The 22,580-nt window shown below is 37.9% G+C and overlaps 1 protein-coding gene across 2 annotated transcripts in view; it reads right to left on the bottom strand.

Annotated features, from left to right (window-relative positions):
- Positions 1–22,580, bottom strand: part of SCUBE1 (signal peptide, CUB domain and EGF like domain containing 1) — a 703,286-nt gene that overhangs the window by 104,137 nt on the left and 576,569 nt on the right. For both annotated transcript variants that reach the window (XM_053719054.1, XM_053719055.1), the window contains one exon: positions 12,008–12,124. In XM_053719054.1, coding sequence (XP_053575029.1) covers positions 12,008–12,124 — 117 coding nt within the window. The remainder of the gene's footprint in view (positions 1–12,007; positions 12,125–22,580) is intronic.

Below are 22,580 nucleotides of genomic sequence, written 5' to 3'. Positions count from 1 at the left end.
AGAGGAAGATTGGAAAGTTACTTTTACTGTAATGGGAGCCAAAGTTGATTTTAAGATTGACACAGGAGCAGATATCACTGTAATGTCTTTTGCTGAATTTATGAAACTGCCTAGACAGCCCCAGCTGGCGAAGGTTACTACAAATGTTCATAGTCCTGGTGGCCGCATTGATTGTGTGGGGAAATTTCTTGCCAGCTGTGAGTACAAACAAAAAAAGTTCACCATGTGGGTGCATGTGATCCGAGGTCAGTGTGTTAACAGTTTATTGAGCAGAAAAGCAGCCTGTGACTTGGGCCTCGTGGCCAGAGTGAATGAGATCTCTGAAGATATGTTTGGCGAGTTGGGCCTACTGAGCTGCAAACCTGTCCGTATAGCACTTAAAAGTGACGCAGTCCCGTACAGTATTTCTACTCCTCGTAGAATTCCGTTCCCGCTCATGCCTCAAGTGGAGAAAGAGCTCATGCGCATGAAGTCTATGGGGGTTATTGAAGAGGTTGTTGAAGCAACTGATTGGTGTGCCCCCATTGTTCCAGTTGCAAAGAAAAACGGAAAGGTGCGCATCTGTGTGGACCTGAAAAGGTTGAATGAGGCAGTGAAGAGGGAGAGATTTGTGCTGCCGACACTGGAAGATATAGCCCCGAAGTTGGCTGGGGCGAAGTTCTTTTCCACATTAGACGCTTCTAGCGGCTTTTGGCAGATCCCCCTGGATCCAAAGTGCCGCAAACTGACTACCTTTATCACTCCGGTAGGTCGGTTCTGTTTCTGCAGACTTCCCTTTGGGATATCCTCCGCTCCTGAGATCTTTCAGAGGGAAATGAGTTCTCTCCTGAGTGGCCACGTGGGCACAGCAGTCGTCATGGACGACATTCTAGTGTATGGGTCTACAGTGGAGGAGCATGATCAGCGTTTGAGTTGTGTGCTGCAGGCTATCAAAGAGTCTGGGCTGAAGCTGAATAAAGAAAAATGTCATTTTAGGAAAACTGAATTATGCTACTTTGGGCATATCATCAACGGGGATGGCATCAAGCCGGACCCCGAGAAAATTCGGGCTATCGAACAGATGAAAAGCCCTTCTGATGTACATGAGCTGAGACAGATATTGGGCCTTGTAAATTACGTGGGCAAGTTTCTTCCAGATTTATCTACAGTTTTGCACCCTATCACAGAGTTGCTTAAGAAAGATGTTGCCTGGGTCTGGGGACCCTCACAAGAAAAAGCGTTCCTGCATGCTAAGTCCCTGCTGGGGTCTGCCCCAGTGCTGGGGTTCTACGACCCTTCAAAAAAGACTGTGGTTAGTGCTGATGCAAGCAGTTATGGGTTGGGGGCTGCACTCCTGCAGCTGAATGACAATAAACTACAGCCCATCGCCTACTGTTCCCGCACACTGACGGCTGCGGAGTCAAAATACGCTCAAATTGAGAAAGAGTGCCTGGCTGCAGTTTGGGCCTGTGAGCGCTTTCAGCGTTATCTAGTGGGTTTGGAGAAATTTAGTCTGGAAACTGACCACAAACCGCTAGTCCCTCTTATCAATTCTTATGACATCGACAAAACACCCTTGAGATGCCAGAGACTTTTAATGAGACTACTCAGGTTCAATGTTCAGGCAGTGCATGTGCCGGGGAAGCAGCTGGTTGTGGCAGATACACTGTCCAGGCTCCCGCTGGCTGCTGCTGAAGAATCCTCCACAGAGTCGGATGTAAAAGTGTATGTTGATTCAGTTCTGGCCTCTAAGTCCATTTCTTCAAGGAAACTGGAAGAGATAAAGAAAGAGACATATTTGGACACAGATCTGCAAGAAGTTATAAGGTACATAAGAGATGGCTGGCCCGAGAGCCGGGCAGCCTGGATGTCTTTAAATGCTTACCAGCCAGAGAGGTCACAGCTCACGGAGCTGGAGGGGTTGGTACTGTTCCAAGACCGTATTGTAATTCCTGTCAGCATGAGGAAGGAGATGTTAAACAGGATTCACGATGGCCACTTAGGCATTACAAAGTGCAGAGAAAGAGCAGCTACAGCTGTGTGGTGGCCTGGGATCAGCTCCGACATTGCAAATCACGTGTCTAAATGTGCCTTTTGCCGGGAACGCCGGCCTACTCAGAGAAGGGAGCCCTTAATGTCTACTCCGCTGCCTGCGGGGCCGTGGCAGAAAATAGCTGCTGATTTGTGCGAACTGCACGGGAAAAAGTTTCTTGTTGTTATCGACTACTATTCCAGGTATTTGGAAATAGCACCCCTGAATGATATCACAAGTCAGGCCGTTATCATTCGCCTGAAGAGCTTGTTCGCCCGCTGGGGCATTCCAATGGAGCTGGTGAGTGATAATGGCATGCAGTTCGCTTCTACAGAGTTCAGTGCTTTCAGCAGGGAATATGATTTTGTACATTCCACGTCAAGTCCACATTATCCGCAGGCCAACGGAATGGCTGAAAGGGCAGTTCAAACAACAAAATTCATCCTAAAGCAATCTGAACCGTACCTAGCCCTCTTGTCATACAGGGCGACGCCCATTCAAGCCACCGGGTTTAGCCCGGCACAGCTGATGCTAGGACGCCAGATTCGCACCACTTTACCCTCAGTGGGTGTCTTCAAGCCGCCTGGCCCTGTTCCTCGGGACGAAGTCCTTAGGAGGGATGAAGAGGCCAAAAAGGGTTATCGTTTCTTCTACGACAGGAGACATTCTGTCAGGCCTTTACAGGAACTGAAAGCGGGCCAAAGTGTCAGAATTAAACTGGATGATGAGAAGAAATGGAAGACGCCTGCTACGGTAGTGGGCCGCTCTCCAGAACCAAGGTCTTACACAGTCCTTACAGAGGGAGGGACGGTTACACGCCGTAACCGAAGACATCTTCAGCCTGTACCTGAGAGTCTGGAACCGGATACCTCAGTACCACCGCCGGTGGGATCTCCTGTTCTAAGAGAGGTGCCTTCCCCTCAGCAAGATCATAGCGGGGATATATCTTTGCCTCCAGCAGACTCTTGTTCACCATCTTCTGTATCAGAGGACAGTTCATGCAAAGTTACATCAAGCGGAAGAGTGGTGAGGCTTCCGGCCCGATACAGGGACTGACTTTAGCTAGAACAGTGACCGGAAGTATGGGCAGAATAATCCCATGGTCACTGTGGACTAGGGTAGTCTACCCCGATGTCCAAGTCAGGATGTAATTTATTTGTTCATGTTTTCTAATCTATCTGTTTTTATAATGTTCTAAAACAAAATGTTGTGTATACCCTGTTGGTGTACTTTGTTATTTAATATATGTGAATGTATGCTTTGCCTTTGAAAAAGGGGAAGATGTGATGATAGCAGGATGTGATGTCACTAGCTGGTGGGCGGGGCTTAGGTCCGGTGTCTGTGTCGCAGTTAGTTTAATACAATCAACCTGTCTGGATGTGTATTGCTATGCTCTGTAATAAAATAGAGTTGTACCATCATTGCTGTGTCCTGCATATGTCCTGCATCTCATGACAGGTATATTGTACATGGATGTGTGTTTAGTTTGTTATATGTAAGTATTACACTGTAAAATACTATATTTTGAATTTAAAGTATTTGTTATTTAAATATATACATATATTTTAAAACTTTATTTTGTGTCCATTTTAGTAACAAGATTTAGTGTATGGGATATTAATATCCAGGCCCGGACTGGCCATAGGACATGCCGGGCAAATGGCCGGTGGGCTGCAGGGTCCCTTGGCCCCACCCACCAACCGGATTCCTTTGCTTGATCACTGCTGGGTTCCTTAGCCACACGGTGGGGCCCCTCAGGTGTACTATTTTATTTGGCAGAGTACCTGTCTATGCTAATATAGACAAAAGATCCTCATTACCATAAGTAGAGGTATAATAAGTGGCTTTTAAAGGTGCTATTTTCATCTTCACTTGGGCAATTGGCTCTTCCCAGTGTTAGCCAATAGTATCCTCTGTTTGCCAGCTTTGCAGTGCTTTCTATCTAGTGTTAAAGGTGATCCCTGCTCCTGGTTCAGATAAGCCAATGCTGGCCACAAACAAGCGCAGCTCCCATGGCCAAGAAAAACTAAGACTCCCTACAACACATGCTTCTCCTATTGGCTAACCTTTGGTGAACCAGGGGCCCCTTGAGCTTGCGCTGCCCAGAAATAGTTTTCCCGGCTGTGGGCCGCACCCAGGTGACACACGTTAAGGGGGTGACAACCGTGACACCAGGGACGGCCCTGCGCCGGTCCCAAGTGCAAACTAGTTTACTCAGCCGCGGTGGCGTACTCCCAAAGGTCAACCACTCAGGGGGGGTCTCAGCAGTTGTGTGTGCGCACGTCTTTTTTAAAAGTGTTGTGCCTGGTGAGTGAGGTGTACCTGCAGCCTGACAGCTGTGCTCCTGCTCTTCACTGTCTGAAGCCGACTGCAAGGTAGGAACTGCTGCACCCCCTTTAATAAATAGATGATTTAGAATAGATTGGTTACCAAAGGAACGCAAAATATCCCAATATCATAGGCACTAGTGAAAGCTTAAAATAGTGATATGACTTGTTTATATAAGTGATATAAGTGTGAAAAAAATTAATATATAATTTTTCGTGGAAATTGTGATAAATAAGTGTCAAAATATTTTGTGAAATGCAAATTCTGCATAAATTTAATAACAAATTAATATACAATATACGAGTGACAATGCAAAAAAGATTAAAAATGAAATGTAAAAAAACGATGAAAATAAGAATAAAAAAACAAAGATAAATTTTGCAGCTGATACAATTAGAATCTTGCAGGGGGATACAATTGCGTTGATCAGACGCAGTTTAAGTGTAGCATACAATTTGCAACAAATGTTACATGGATAACATAATAAAAAAATCAGACAGCTTGGGTGAAATCCTCTTGAAACCATATAGTCAGATAAACCGATTCCGATGAACAGTTTTGGATGAATATTGCTTGTCTCGTCTTAGCTGAAATATCCAGGTCTGGCTGGAACGAGATAAAGGACCAATCAAACGACAGATAAAGGCACCAAGCTCTCGAGAGCTTGAAAAAGACCCTTAGTGGGTTGAAACGCATTGCTCTTTTGTTGCAAGTATTTTGTCCCCTCAAGGCTTCCGTAGAACCAAACTTTGGCTACCTGTTCGCAAAGGGGATTCAGATGAAAATGTATCCCTTGAATGAAAGCCATATTAAGTGTCTAAGTGCTGGTATCGTTGGATTGTATGACTGAAAGAGGGAATCGTTCGTCACATCACCGTTTACGGTGTAAGTAAAAGTGTTGACCTTTATTTGGTGCCTTTATCTGTCGTTTGATTGAATCGGTTTATCTGACTATATGGTTTCAAGAGGATTTCACCCAAGCTGTCTGATCTTTTTATTATGTTATCCATGTAACATTTGTTGCAAATTGTATGCTACACTTAAACTGTGTCTGATCAACGCAATTGTATCCCCCTGCAAGATTCTAATTGTATCAGCTGCAAAATTTATCTTTGTTCTTTTATTCTTATTTTCATCGTTTTTTGACATTTCATTTTTAATCTTTTTTGCATTGTCACTCGTATATTGTATATTAATTTGTTATTAAATTTATGCAGAATTTGCATTTCACAAAATATTTTGACACTTATTTATCACAATTTCCATGAAAAATTATATATTAATTTTTTCAAACTTATATCACTTATATAAACAAGTCATATCACTATTTTAAGCTTCCGCTAGTGCCTATGATATTGGGATATTTTGAGTTCCTTTGGTAACCAATCTATTCTAAATCAACTATTTGCACTTTTAGAGGTTGGAGAGTCCTCTTATTTTTTCATAGGCTTAATAGAGTTTCACTGCACATTAACCAACACCTCCTCTTTTTTGCACCCCCTTTAATAAACAATGCGAGTACAGATCTGTGGGTTAACCCCTTGCCTGTCAGTGAGGTCTTAATATAAGCAGTTACAATATAACAGACGCTAATGAATCTCAGCTACAATTCAGTGAAAATGAAGGGGAAGCTCTTCAAAGCAGATTGGAAGGGGAAGTATCTCAAACCATACATTTTCACTAACTCTGAATAAACGGTAGGGAAAGATGTGCCCTTAGAAACATAGAAAAGTAGTTTTATGTTTAACCCTTTCTACTCTTGTGCAGGTCAACACCCTAACGTGTCACTTAAACTACAATTGCTATATTATACATTTATAAATAAATCTGTGTATTATAAATATGTATGTGTGCATATAGTGTAGGTGTGTGATAGTATGTGTGTGTGTATAGTGTATGTGTGTGATAGTATGTGTGTGTGTATAGTGTATGTGTGTGATAGTATGGATAGTATGTGTGTGTGTATAGTGTATGTGTGTGATAGTATGGATAGTATGTGTGTGTGTTTGTATAGTGTATGTGTGTGATAGTATGTATAGTATGTGTGTGCTTGTATAGTGTATGTGTGTAATAGTATGGATAGTATGTGTGTGTGTTTGTATAGTGTATGTGTGTAATAGTATGGATAGTATGTGTGTGTGTTTGTATAGTGTATGTGTTTAATAGTATGTATACAAAAGAAGTATTTTTCCAGCCTCCAGTTAAACTTTAAAAAGACCTTTATTCATTTCTTACAGGGTCCATCATATCAACAACGTTTCAAACCTATGCCAGGTTCTTAATCATGATTAACAGACATGATTAAGAACCTGGCATAGGTTTGAAACGTTGTTGATATGATGGACCCTGTAAGAAATGAATAAAGGTCTTTTTAAAGTTTAACTGGAGGCTGGAAAAATACTTCTTTTGGATACATATTGGGGTCTGGCTAACCCTTTTCCTGTGCCCCAGAAGGAAAATAGGTGCTGTCTTTCACTATCACATTTATAATAGTATGGATAGTATATGTGTGTATATATAGTGTATGTGTCTTATAGTATGTGTGTGTAGAGTATGTGTGTGTGTGTATAATGTATGTGTGTTTAATAGTATGGATAGTATGTGTGTGTATAGTGTATGTGTGTGATAGTATGGATAGTATGTGTGTGTGTTTGTATAGTGTATGTGTGTGATAGTATGTATAGTATGTGTGTGCTTGTATAGTGTATGTGTGTAATAGTATGGATAGTATGTGTGTGTGTTTGTATAGTGTATGTGTGTAATAGTATGGATAGTATGTGTGTGTGTTTGTATAGTGTATGTGTTTAATAGTATGTATACAAAAGAAGTATTTTTCCAGCCTCCAGTTAAACTTTAAAAAGACCTTTATTCATTTCTTACAGGGTCCATCATATCAACAACGTTTCAAACCTATGCCAGGTTCTTAATCATGATTAACAGACATGATTAAGAACCTGGCATAGGTTTGAAACGTTGTTGATATGATGGACCCTGTAAGAAATGAATAAAGGTCTTTTTAAAGTTTAACTGGAGGCTGGAAAAATACTTCTTTTGGATACATATTGGGGTCTGGCTAACCCTTTTCCTGTGCCCCAGAAGGAAAATAGGTGCTGTCTTTCACTATCACATTTATAATAGTATGGATAGTATATGTGTGTATATATAGTGTATGTGTCTTATAGTATGTGTGTGTAGAGTATGTGTGTGTGTGTATAATGTATGTGTGTTTAATAGTATGGATAGTATGTGTGTGTATAGTGTATGTGTGTGATAGTATGGCTAGTATGCATCTGTGTATAGCGTATGTGTCTTATAGTATGAATAGTATATGTGTGTGTATAGTGTATGTGTCTTATAGTGTGAATGTGTGTTATAATATGTGTGTGTATAGTGTGTCATAGTATATGTTTGTGTATAGTATATGTGTGTGTATAGTGTATGTTTGTGATAGTATATGTTTGTGTATAGTATATGTGTGTGTATAGTGTATGTTTGTGATAGTATATGTGTGTGTATATTGTATGTGTCTTATAGTATGGATAGTATGTGTGTGTGTAGAGTATGTGTGTGTGTGTATAGTGTATGTGTGTTTAATAGTATGGATAGTATGTGTGTATATAGTGTATGTGTGTTTAATAGTATGGATAGTATGTTTGTGTATAGTATATGTGTGTGTATAGTGTATGTTTGTGATAGTATATGTTTGTGTATAGGGTATGTGTGTTATAGTATATGTGTGTGTATAGTGTATGTATCTTATAGTATGGATAGTATGTGTATGTGTGTGATAGTATGGATAGTATATGTGTGTGTTTGTATAGTGTATGTGTGTGATAGTATGGATAGTATGTGTGTGTGTAGAGTATGTGTGTGTGTATAGTGTATGTGTGTTTAATAGTATGGATAGTATGTGTGTGTATAGTGTATGTGTGTGATAGTATGGATAGTATGTGTGTGTGTAGAGTATGTGTGTGTGTATAGTGTATGTGTGTTTAATAGTATGGATAGTATGTGTGTGTATAGTGTATGTGTGTGATAGTATGGCTAGTATGTATCTGTGTATAGCGTATGTGTCTTATAGTATGGATAGTATGTGTGTGTGTATAGTGAATGTGTGTGATAGTATATGTGTGTGTGTATAGTGTATGTGTCTTATAGTGTGAATGTGTGTTATAATATGTGTGTGTATAGTGTGTCATAGTATATGTTTAGGTATAGTATATGTGAGTGTGTATAGTGTATGTTTGTGATAGTATATGTTTGTGTATAGTGTATGTGTGTTATAGTATATGTGTGTGTATAGTGTATGTATCTTATAGTATGGATAGTATGTGTATGTGTGTGATAGTATGGATAGTGTATGTGTGTATATATAGTGTATGTGTCTTATAGTATGTGAATGCTGTGTGCAGTGTATGCCTGCATGTATGTGAATGCTTTGTGTGGTGCCTGCATGTATGTGAATGATGTGTGTGTTGTGTGTGCCTGCATGTATGTGAATGCTGTGTATTATGTGTGTGTTTTGTATTGTGCATGTTGTGTGGCGGCATTCTTCTTCTTCTTTATTTATAAAGCGGCAACAGATTCCGCAGCGCTGAAAAAATGGTGAGGGGGGGGGGGGGAGTAGGTCTTTTAACACCGCTGGTCCTGGGTTAATCAATCTGAAAAGCAAACCAGCGTCTCCGTAAGTAAATGTTCAAAAGTTCCACTTGGAGAAGTAAAGCCAGAACGTCACAGAAAGCTGTATGCAGAAGGCCGTAAAGACCAAAACACCTAACGCATTTCTTTTGCCAACTCAGAGGATTTTTTGTGCGAACTAAATAACTAAAAATGGGCTATAATTTTTACTTAGTAGAACTATATCTCCAGTAAACACACTCTTAATTGCAATGTTATTTTTCAACATAAAGGGCTAGATTATAAGTGGAGTGTTATTTAGAGCTCCTGCACGAGCGTAAACTTTGCTAGACTGAAGCTTTTTGTGCGCGTCGTGTAGTGCTCGTATTACGAGATGAAAGTAAAAACTTTGGCCCCTATTTATCATGGTCTGGCGGACCTGATCCGACACTGCGGATCAGGTCCGCCAGACCTCGCTGAATACGGCGAGCAATACGCTCGCCATATTCAGCATTGCACCAGCAGCCAATCGGCCGCCAGCAGGGGTGTGTCAATCAACCCGATTGTACACGATCGGGTTGATTTCCGGCGATGTCTGTCCGCTTGCTCAGAGCAGGCGGACAGGTTATGGAGCAGCGGTCTTTGTGACCGCTGCTTCATAACTGCTGTTTCTGGCGAGCTTGATAAATATGCCCCTTAGTGTGTGAGTGAAAATTCGGCACACGCTAACTAAATATCGCGACCTTGTTAGCTTCTTCTCCCCATAGAAGTCAATGGAGAGCGCAGAAGAAAAAATCTAACACCTGTTGCTTGTGCGCTAACAGCAGTTATGAATACTCCACATTCCAATATTCTTCACTTACAGAACAATGTACTTTTTATTGTAAATACATATTTCTATATATATCTATATATTCCTATATATACAGCAATACACAGAGACCGGCAATGGGTTATGCCCTCCTGGGCTTTGATGCACAGTGGATAAGCTGGAGACCTCCAGCCCCACAAAACTTGAAATCCAATACTCCATAGCACCATATACAAGTATAAATCCTCTTTATTTAAATGTTAAAAGCATACATAGACCAGGTATGCAACGTTTCGGGACCGCAGTCCCTTAATCATGCATGATTAAGGGACTGCGGTCCCGAAACGTTGCATACCTGGTCTATGTATGCTTTTAACATTTAAATAAAGAGGATTTATACTTGTATATGGTGCTGTGGAGTATTGGATTTCAAGTATTCCTATATATAGGTATAGATATTTTACATTAACAGTATCACATATGTATAGAAATATGTATTTAATAATAAAAAATTACATTATTTTATATGTGACGAACATAGAAATGTAAAATATGTGTTACGTGCATCGGGTTCGCGGTGACGGGTTAGCTAACTTCAATGCGCATTCTAGAAAAAAATAATAGGAAAAAATTATTATTAATATTTTTTAATATTTAATATTTCAAGAACGCACATTGGTTAATAATTCTTCATGTGTGCTAACTGACCATGTTAGACCTAAATTGCAAACTCTGATGCGTTATGCTTATTTTAGATTCCAATGTAATTGATACAGAAAATAATGTAATTTTTTATAATGATATATATATATATATATATATATATATATATATATATATATAAAAGATACTGTTAATGTAAAAAAATATATTTATACCTATATATCTACAGGAATAGATATTTAGCTAAAGGTATATATAGATATATATAATAAAAGTACATTATTCTGTAAGTGAAGAACATTAGAATGTTAAATAATACATTAAAACACAAATACATACAGTATGTACACACATCTATACAAATATATATACATATTTAGACATGTGTATGTATGCATATATATGTTAAAGTCCTTTTTTTAAAATAAAAAACACCTTATATTATATATCTTTGAGCCCTTATAACTTTTAAAATAATTTGTATCAGATAGTGTTTATATGAGTGTAACTGTACTTTTAAGTGTATTTATGTTGTGTTTAATGCAACTTTTTTTCTTCCCCTACCTTTGAAGCTAGCTCTCAAGTTGCACTAACCTGACGAGAATAAATCGCTATTGCGCTAGAGCGAATGCGTTTAATTTCAACTCATAATATTCACTCTATTTCTGTTACATGTAAAAAGCCTAAAAAAAAACAATATCGCTTGTGCGCAACAGTTAGCGAGACAATTGTTATCTAGACCAAAATAGGATATATGGAGGAGGTAAAATCAAGAAAGCACTGGAGGTTTTGGATCTATTATATAAAGAGTGGTACTTACAACAGTTACCAGCAGGTCGTAGTCAGATGTCCCCTTACCCTGAATATAAGCCACATATCATCTGTATTACTGTTCTCTAAATTACATTTACTGCACACAACAATGGCCAGTACCACCATGTGTTAATCAAGAAGCATATTTTTAGACTGTTACCAGCTTGCTATGATATACAAAAAGATATATGGAATTACATCTGTTTGCTTTAATCTCTACAATTAAATTTATTATATATTTTGTTTAGTCTTCCTATGTTCTGCCAATACACAGTATGAATCTCACAGAACACACGATGAGTCAGTGAATTTCTAAACCATATATTGCAATTTCTAGAGGTCTTTTTTGAGATTTGTTTAGTCTATATTTAATCAATTCTCATATAAGGGTTTACATGGGCTTGTGCAATAAATTTCAGTACACTGTTAGTGATTTGAAGCAATTATGCTACTAATCAAGGGAAATCAACCTTAAAAGCAAACATTATATAAGGCTATTAACCCATAGTTGATATATGAACAATAATCATGATATAATAAAGTTTTACAATTCTGCGGTTTATGAAGGTAGGAGAGTAAAAAAATAAATATTAATAGTGAAATGGTCATTGTTATACTCCATGGAAAACAGTTATAGGACAGGATATCCTCACCTGACACCTCCCCAAAACTTGATGAATGCTATAAAGAAAGTCAAATTGTGTACTGAACAAAGATACAGTATATTGAAAGAAATAAAAAAAAAAAAAGAGAAATTCTCAAACCTCCACAGTGAGTCATTCCGTACAAGGTGTAACCTTTATGACAGAGGCATTCATAACTTCCGGGATAGTTGATACAGATGTGATCACAGGTCCGTTCAAACGAGCATTCATCTATGTCTGTGTTAACAAATGAGATGGAAAATAATAATACGGGAAGAATATTGTTTTAAAAAGACATGAGCTACTGTGAAATACACATTAAAAAAAACAAAAAGTACAACCTCAACAACAGATATCTAAGCAATATTCACTTGTTAGCTGATAGCTATTTCTCTTTACTCTGTACCTAGATTGAAAGTTAATAAGCATCTCAGAGCATAGACCACTAGTTTCTTGCCATACATAGATCTCTAGGAGTTGCGGCCATCCATGTAGGCAGTAAAACGCTGGGCTGGGTATTGGGTCCCGCTGGCATAATCAACTGATGATCCATAGTAAGTTTTCCTAGGAAGTCCCCTTTATAAATAGGACCATATAAAAGTCCATAGAAGGTAAACATCCCTAGTAATTAAAAAAATGTCTGCTAATGGCAACAAGTCTATTCTTGCTTTAGTTATTTTATTTTTTACAGTTTGTTTTTTTATCCATTAGCACATAGATTTTAATGAATAATAATAACACGAATAATTATTATACGAATAATAATAAATAATACATTTTTATCAGTTCCATACATTTGCATAGGTAATTCACTCATGCTTGACATCTCTTACATACTCTAAGCTATTAGCATGGAACAACAGAGAGTATATCGTACCCAGGAAACAGCTCATTTGCTTAACATTAAATATTCCGGTCATATCATACTTAACAGCCGAGTCAACAGTTTCTTCTTAGTGTTTCAAACAGGAAATAAGGTGGTAAAATATGAGGAAGAGCAATGTAGAATGGTGAAAGGAAGAAATTTGTATGGCATACAAAGCATAATTTATGTAAGAACTTACCTGATAAATTAATTTCTTTCATATTGGCAAGAGTCCATGAGCTAGTGACGTATGGGATATACATTCCTACCAGGAGGGGGCAAAGTTTCCCAAACCTCAAATGACTATAAATAGACCTCCCACCACACCCACAACTCAGTTTAATGAATAGCCAAGAAGTGAGGTGATAAAATAAGGAATAAAAAAGCATACAAAAAGAGGAACTGGAAATATAATTGTGGTTTTATACAAAAAATCATAACCACCTTGAAAAAAAGGGTGGGTCTCATGGACTCTTGCCAATATGAAATAAATTAATTTATTAGGTAAGTTATTACATAAATTATGTTTTCTTTCATGTAATTGGCAAGAGTCCATGAGCTAGTGACGTATGGGATAGAAATACCCAATATGTGGAAGTCCACAGAAGAGTCACTAGAGAGGGAGGGAGAAAATAACAACTGCTTTTTCCACTGAAAAATTAAATCCATACAAAAAATAACTCTTTCTTATAAATTTCAAGAAAAAACTTAAATCATAAGCAGAAGAATCAAACTGAGACAGCTGCCTAAAGAACTTTTCTACCAAAGACTGCTTCAGAAGAAGCAAATATATTAAAATTAGACATGTGCGATTCGGTTCGGTTCGATTCGGAAATTCGGATCGAACTGAATCTCCGAATTAAAATAGTGCCGAATCTACCAAATAAATCCGAATTACTTCGGATTTATTCGGTAGATTCGGATGGCCATGGATTACACTAGTATTGTACAGTATATTAGGTTATATCACTCTGCTATGGGTTACACCTAATGTACAGTACATAATACTAGTCTAATCCCACCTAACACTTACCGAAATTCTGAATTTCCAAACCAAATCCAGCCGAATTTATTTGAATCCGAATGAATCCGAACCGAATTTATTCGAATCCGAATGAATCCGAAACAAATTCGAACCGAATTGATTCAAATTTTTCTGAATTCGAATCGCTCCGAACCGAAATTCGAAAAAATCCAAATCGTTCCGAACCGAATTTTTTCGCCATGCACATGTCTAATTAAAATAGTAAAATTTAGTAAATGTATGCAAAGAAGACCAAGCTGCTGCTTTGCAAATCTGATCAACCTGAAGCTTCATTCTTAAAAGCCTAAGAAGTGGGACTGATCTAGTAGAATGAGCTGTAATTCTCTGAGGCGGAGACTGTCCCGCCTCCAAATAAGTCGCTCTTATTCTATTGGCTATTCAAATCAGCCAATAGAATTACAGTAGCTCTCATCCGATTGGCTGATTTGAATTTGATGGCTCAAATAAGCCAATAGGAATTCAAGGGACGCCATTTTTAATCGCGTACCTTGAATTCCTATTCAGTTTACGGCGGAGATCTTATGAAGAGGATCCTCCACGCTCCATGGCTCCGCAGTCTTCAGTTCCATCATCGCCGATCTTCAGTTCCAGCGTTGCCGGTCTTCAATTCCAGAGTCTACAGTCTTCAGCTCCACGGTCATTGGTCTTCAACTCCTCTGCTCCGCGCCGGCTGGTTCCTGGAAGAAGAAGAGGTCGCCGCTTGGAAGAAGACTTCACAGCCTGGAACAGGACCTTCTCCGCCGGTCATCAGGACAGGTAAGGACCACTTGGGGGTTAGACTTTTTTTTAGGGGGGGATCGGGTGGGTTTTAGAGTAGGGGTGTGTGGGTGGTGGGTTGTAATGTGGGGGGGATTGTTCTTTTTTTTACAGGTAAAAGAGCTGATTACTTTGGGACAATGCCCCGCAAAAGCCCCTTTTAAGGGCTGGTAATAGAGCTGATTACTTTGGGGTAATACCCCGCAAAAGGCCCTTTTAAGGGCTATTTGTAATTTAGTTTAGGGTAGGGAAATTTTATTATTTTGGGGGGCTTTTTATTTTATTAGGGGGCTTAGATTAGGTGTAATTAGATTAAAATTCTTGTAAATTTTTTTTATTTTTTGTAATTTAGTGGGTTTTTTTTGTAATATAGTTTAGTTTATTTAATTGTATTTTAGTTTAGATAATTGTAGTTTATTTAATTAATTTATTGATAGTGTAGTGTTAGGTGTATTTGTAACTTAGGTTAGGATTTATTTTACAGGTAATTTTGTAATTATTTTAACTAGGTAGCTATTAAATAGTTATTAACTATTTAATAGCTATTGCACCTAGTTAAAATAAATGCAAAGTTACCTGTAAAATAAATATAAACCCTAAAATAGCTACAATGTAATTATTAATTATATTGTAGCTATCTTAGGGTTTATTTTATAGGTAAGTATTTAGTTTTAAATAGGAATAATTTAGTTAATAATATTAATATTATTTAGATTTATTTAAATAATAATTAAGTTAGGGGGTGTTAGGGTTAGGCTTAGGTTTAGGGGTTAATATATTTAATATAGGTGGCGGCGGTGTATTGGGATTAGATTAGGGGTTAATATATTTAATATAGGTGGCGGCGGTGTAGGGGGATTAGATTAGGGGTTAATATATTTAATATAGGTGGCGGCGGTGTAGGGGGATTTGATTAGGGGGTAATATATTTAATATAGGTGGCAGCGGTGTAGGGGGATTAGATTAGGGGTTAATAAATTTAATATAGGTGGCGGCGGTGTAGGGGGGTCAGATTAGGGGGTAATACATTAAATGTAGGTGGCGGCGGGGTCCGGGAGCGGTGGTTTAGGGGTTAAACACTTTATTAGGTATTGTGGTGGGGGATTGCGGTTGACAGGTAGATAGACATTGCGCATGCGTTAGGTGTTAGGTTTTATTTTGCAGGCAGTTTAGGGAGTTACGGTGCTCCAATACTCAGCGCAAGGCTTGCTACGCCTGCATTTTGTGGCGAGGTGAAAATTGAGTAATATCTCTCCATTTTCGCCACGTAAGTCCTTACGCCGTATATTGGATACCAAATTGCGCATGTTTTCTATATCAATCTATGCGGCAAAAAATTACGGATGAAGGCAGAAATATACGAGCGTAACTTCTATGTTACGCCGTATATGTGATACCAAACCCACGCAAAATCTGGCATCGCCGGCTTCTGCGGGCGACGCTGCATATCGGATGGGGCCCTAGAAGTCTTTCTGAAATCTGTAGTAGCTTCAACATATTTAAAACCTCTTACAACATCCAAATAATGTAAAGTTCTTTCAAGAGTATTATTAGGATTAAGACACAAAAAAGGAACAGCAATTTCCCTACTATTGTTCTTAGAACTCACAACCCTAGGAAGAAATTTAAACAAAGTCAGTAAAACAGCTTTATCCTGACGGAAAATCAGAAAAGGAGACTCACAAGAGAAAGTAGACAATTCAGAAACTCTTCTAGCTGAAGAGATAACCAAAGGAACAACACTTTCCAAGACAGTAGTCTAATATCCAAATAATGCATAGGCTCAAATGGAGGAGCCTCCAAAGCCTTTTAAACCAAATTAAGACTCCAAGGAGGAGAAATTGATTTAATAACAGGCTTGATATGAACCAAGGCCTGAACAAAACAGTGAATGTCACAAAGTTTAGCAATCTTTCTTATGAAATAAAACAGAAAGAGTAGAGATTTGTCCCTTCTAAGTACTTGCAGACAAACCTTTATCCAAACCATCCTGAAGAAACTGTAAAATTCTAGGAATTCCAAAAGAATGCCAAGAGAATTTATGAGAAGAACACCATAAAATGTAGGTTTTCCAAAACTGATAATACATGTTCCTTCAAACAGACTTATAAGCCTGCAACATAGTGATAAAAACTGAGTCAGAGAAACCTCTATGACTTAACACTAAACAATTTCCATACCTTCAAATTAGTAATTTGAAATCCTGATGGAAAAATAGCCCCTAAAACAAGAGGGCTGGCCAAAGAGAAAGCGGCCAAGCATGGCAACAGGACATCCAAACAAGAGCCACATACCAAACCAGGCCATGCTGATGCTATTAGAAACACATGAGACTGTTCCAATATGATCTTGGAAATCACCTTTGGAAGAAAAAAACAGAGGCGGAAATATGTAGCCAGGTTGCAAAACCAAGATACTGCTAATACATCCACCATTTCGGCCTGAGGATCCGTGGACCTGAAAAGGTACCTGGGAAATTGAGAGAACACATCTGTATAGAGACACAACTCTCCCGGATGTAAAGACTGGTGGCTGAGATAATCCACCTCCCAAATGTCTAAACCTGAGATATAAATCGTAGAAATTAGACAGGAGATAAAATCCACCTAAGAACGTATTCAAGATACTTCTTAATTACTAAGGATTTGCGAGTCCCTATATGTTGATTGACAGTTGTGATATTGTCTGTCTAAATGCAAAATGAAAAGTTCTCTCCTAAAAGAAGCCAAGCCTGAAAGAGCTCTGAAAATAGAACGGAGTTCCTAAATATTGATTGGAAACCTCGCCTCCTGAAGTTTCCAAACCCCTTGTGCTGTCAGAGACCCTCAGGCAGCTCCCCAACCTGTAAGACTTGCATCCTTTAAGAATACAGTACAGGAAGGACAAAGAAAAGGAGGCCCTCCGAATAAAACGATGATAGTCTAATCACCAAATCAGAGAGATGAGTGTTGGGATTTAAGAATATCAACTGTGATATCTGAAAACAATCCCTGCACCATTGATTCAGTATGCAAAGCAAAAGAGGTCTCAGATGAAAAACGAGCAAAGGGAACCATGCCCGATGCTGCAGTTATGAGACCTAAAACTTTCATGCACATAGCCACTGAAAGGAATGTTCTAGACTGTAAGTTAGACAGGCTAACGTCACACAATTGACTCTTGTCCGATAAAGACATAGTCATGAACACTGAATCCATCTAGAAACCCAAAAAAGAGGTGACCCTTGTCTGAGGAATCACGAAACTCTTAGGTAAATTAAATCCTCTAACCATGTCTTGAAGAAACAAAACTAGTTAATTAATGAGAGATTTCAATAAAAGAAAAGATTAAGCTAATACCAAGATACAATCCAAATATGGAAACACCACAATACCCTACTGTCTTATTACAGAAAGAAGGGCACCCAGAACCTTTGAAAAGATTCATAAAGCTGTCGCTAAACCAAATGGAAAAGCGACAAATTGGTGAAACTTATCTAAAAAGAGAATCTCAGAAACCACAAGTGGTCTGAATGAAATAAAATATGAGGATAAACATCCTGTAAAATGGAGTGGACATGAAATGGCCTTGCAGAACAAAAAGGCATAATAGTTCTTATAATCGCCAACTTGAAAATTGAGACTAACAAAACAATATAAGTCTTCAGATCCAAAATCGGACTGAATAAACCTTCCTTCTTTGGGACAAAGAATAGAATTGAATAGAAACCCAATTCCTGTTCCTGCTAAAGAACTGGTAAAATCACTCCTGAAATAAATTCACAGAGTGTACTGAGAAAGAAAGAATCTTCCCATCGAAGGTCTCATTCAAAAAATCTATTCAAACCCTAAGAATAATATAGATTTTTGACTGAATTCATCCAAAAACAATTTTATCTGCCCCCCACCAGAAGGGCTGGTTTGAGAACTGCACCTTCATGCAGTCCAATAACTAATAGTAATTATATAGCGTTTTTCTCCCAGAAAGATACAAAAAACGCTTTTCAGTGCTTACACTCTGAGTTAACCAAATTAGCAGCTGATAAAAACAGTTGTTATTATTACCCAAACAAATGGTACACAATAAATTGACCTCAAAAGGCCAAAGGGCTGTATTAACCTTGCCGGGATATGAATCTATGAACCTTGGATCTAGAACAAGCGTTTGTAGTCAGGACATTCACCCACTGATCTGCATCATCAGACTAAAAGTAGGGCAGAGAAAAAATCTAAACCTCCAGAAATAGTGGAGATAATAGAAATCAAACAAATTATTATCCTAACAAGATAGAGATAATAAAATATATTTGAAACCATAATAATAGATATAGTAAACATAATTAAATTAATACATCAGAAGTAAATAAACAGAGTTGTATACTTGAGAATCTGAAATTGCTTATGCTAACTGTTCAACAAAGGTTGAGAGAACAGTAATGTCAGTCACAGATAAAGCTGAGCTAAAAATATAAACAGTACGTGAATATGCTCTACTAAGGTTATATTTAAATTCTAAAGAATCCTGAAAAGTACAAATTTCCATAGAAATAGTAGTACAGTCCCAAGAGAGAATCAGGATAACCATTCTCTAAAATATAATACAGATAGTATATTGAATAGGAAAAGACTTCAAGAGCAAAAATCTTAAAATCCAGATTTGAAAAGGATTAATAACATAGTTAATAGGAGGACTAGACTCTTCCTTAACAAAGAACAAAAATGAAAAATAAGGAGAATTTTTAACAAACTGTCTGATACAGGATCCTTTGAGCCAAAGAAACCTTCATCAGTAGAATAAACTTAAGTAAAATCTTAATTTTGAAAAGACCTTGTAAGTTTACTTAAAGGCATAATAGCAGTCAGAAACTTTTATGATATACGCAATAACATGTGATGTTTGCAGATGAAATCAAGTACATGAACTGAATATGTAAAAAAAACAGTAAATGTCATTGTACATGTAGAAACATTACTAGAATAAAACATTATAAATAAATGCCACATAATTGAGCTGAGGAAATAACAGCTTCATAATGAAAAGAACACACTTAGCTTTGTAGAATTGTGTTCCAAGGCATCATAGTTTCTACAGTAACATCAGAGTCAGGATCAGAATGAGACATCTCACAAAACATTAAATTTCCACAATGTAACAGTTTCAGTAGAGAAAAACAAAAGATAGTATTTTTTTTTTCTTTTTTCTAAAAAACAAAACAAAAAATAAAATAAAAAAGCAGGCATAATAGCTTTCAAAATTCATGAAAACAGCGAGCAAAAGAGGGAGAGGGGTAAAATAACAAAAAATTGGCGCCAAGAATGACGCATTACGCAAAAGGAAGTTAACATTTTTTGCTGCAAAACTACCAGGAAATGACAACTCGCATCATAACAAACGCAATTTTGCGCCAAAGCAACTAGCATCAACAGAGACGCAGGAAATGACAAAATTTGCGCCAAGATTGACGCAATAAAAAACAGAAATTTTGCGCCGTAAGCCTAGATTTACCCGCGAAAAAATTAAAGTCAAATTAGAAAAAGACTGAACCCCAGGTAAGAAAAAAGTTTAAATAAACTTCCTAAACATGATTCCTATACTGAAACTGTTTAGACTGCAAAGCAAAGGGAAATATACATAGACCCACCTCATGGCAAATATAAGTAAAATACATATATTTAAAACTTTATATTAATACATAAAGCGCCAAACCATAGATGAGAGTGTCTTAAATAATGATACATAGTTACCAAAAGACACCCACATCCACAGATAGCCAAACCAGTACTGAAATCTTTTAGCAGAGGTAATGGTATATAAGAGTATATCGTCGATCTGAAAAGGGAGGTAGGAGATGAATCACTACGACCGATAACAGAGAACCCTGGAAAAGATTTCCCGTGAGAGAAACCATAAAATCAATAGGCAATACTCTCTTCACATCCCTCTGACAAACACTGTACTCTGAGAGGAATTGGGCTTCAGAATGCTTAGAAGCGCTTATCATAGAAGAAATCATAAGAATCAAGCACAAACTTACTTCACCACGTCCATAGGAGGCAAAGTTTGTAATACTGAGTTGTGGGTGTGGTGGGAGGTGTATTCATAGGCATTTGAGGTTTGGGAAACTTTGCCCCCTCCTGGTAGGAATGTATATCCCATACGCCACTAGCTCATGGACTCTTGCCAATTACATGAAAGAAATGAAAACTACTATACATATCTGAACAGGTATATTCTTCTGAGGAATACACAGAGCTCTTTAGAAAAAAAGACAATATGTTATTTGTTGTGCTTAGGATATATAGATGATATATTTAAGGCACTTCCTGAAATTTTTCTTGATAAAATCTGCTGTATGGTCCTTTGCAAAGACTCAACACCAGGACCAATCTTAACATCCATCCCTTCACAATGAAATACCAATGGATCACATTAGCAAATACTAATAATTAGGCTTAATGGAATAGAAAGATCAAAATTGAAATGTGCACGGGTGAATTTCATTATTAAATAGAAGCATTTTGCAATATACTACAATTAACAAAAAATCCATCTAGTAAGAGTTATTACTGTTTCAGAGACCTACGCACATATACTACATGTGACTAAAGGATCAGGATTAAAATACCATGGGCTCAATGTACACACAAGCAAACCTGATTTCCGCAATACAAGAAGCAGCAGTCACCAGACTGCTGCTTCTTACAATCTCTACCACCTCTGAGATGGAGCATAATAATCACCATGAACACATTTGCTCGAGATGATTGACAGGCCCTTCTCTGGTACAAGGTGGTAGCTATACATGGAGGGGATGTACATTGTCTGCTGCCCATTTGATGCAAAGCAGGGCAGACAGGTTCTCAAGTTGAGATCCTTGTCGGCACCAGCCTTAGTACATGGGGTCTCATGTCTGCTCGCCGAGCTGGTGGTAAGGTGTGTTCTGCATCAGTGATTACTTAATTTGTGTCATACAAGTCACTGCTGACTCTCAAAAGGTGGTACTTTTCTTTGAATACTGGAGCACTGAGCACTCAGAATATATGCTTATGCCTCTGAAAAACAGTAAAACTTTTATTAGAATATTTAAAAATGTTTCTATTTAAATTTTAAATGCACCTATGAACATTTCATCATCTTTCTATGCCAATAAGTACAGTCTTCACTCTCCTCCTGGCTTTCTTGTCCAGGTGTCACATGGATGGGTAGATTAAAGCCCCTAAAAATGGATATACTGTTAACATTTTCTAGGTTTTCCAAGCTGCTTCCTTGCCTATACACAAATCCTTATCATTACAAACCCTGTTAAATCAATATATCTGGGGCCATTAAAAAACCCAGGATAAAAAAAAAGAAAAAATACGATCTACAGGCAAAAGAAGAGAGGGTGGCTAGGTGCGCCTATTATAGGATTCTACTACTATTCCACTCACTTATCTCGAACATTGGAATTTCCACTTGAGAAACAAGTTGTGGGTGAGCCTTGAAGAAGATACATTAGCTATGAATAACTTAGGTGATCAATGCTGGACTGCTAAGAAATAAATAGCAATATAGCCTCTAATCCAGTGATAGCAGAAACTCTCGTAGTATGGGTGTCAGGGTTACTGTGCCTTTAAGCAGGGATTTGCATAGGAACTTTCTCATTGGTTGCCTAGGTTATAAGTTCCACCATTTCCTGTGGCTCCTTGCTTAGTATTTTGTAGTGTAATCTACCTTTACCTGAGCCCAGCTTGTGTTCCTATTGCAAGCCTCTATTTGGATTACAAATTAAAGTTTATATCTATTCTCAGTGGAAGTGGACTTTGGCAAATAAATTCAGTAGTAGGTGAAAAAAGGTTAGTTTTCAGAAAAGTAAGTCAGTGTGAATTTTTCGCTACAGTTTCCTAATTTCCACTAAACCTTTCTCACCTGCACTATTACTTGTGCTGAATCAACACTGAATCTGCAGCAGCAGCTGCAAACTGCCACTTCTCCCTCTGCTGCAGCTAATTCAGCTTACAGAGCCTCAAAGCATCAGACCGGAGTTTGCCGCACAGATCAGCTCACTT

The sequence above is a fragment of the Bombina bombina genome, chromosome 6 (assembly GCF_027579735.1).
Source record: "Bombina bombina isolate aBomBom1 chromosome 6, aBomBom1.pri, whole genome shotgun sequence".
NCBI classification, from domain to species: Eukaryota; Metazoa; Chordata; class Amphibia; order Anura; family Bombinatoridae; genus Bombina; species Bombina bombina.
This window is presented reverse-complemented; position numbering and strand designations above follow the sequence as displayed.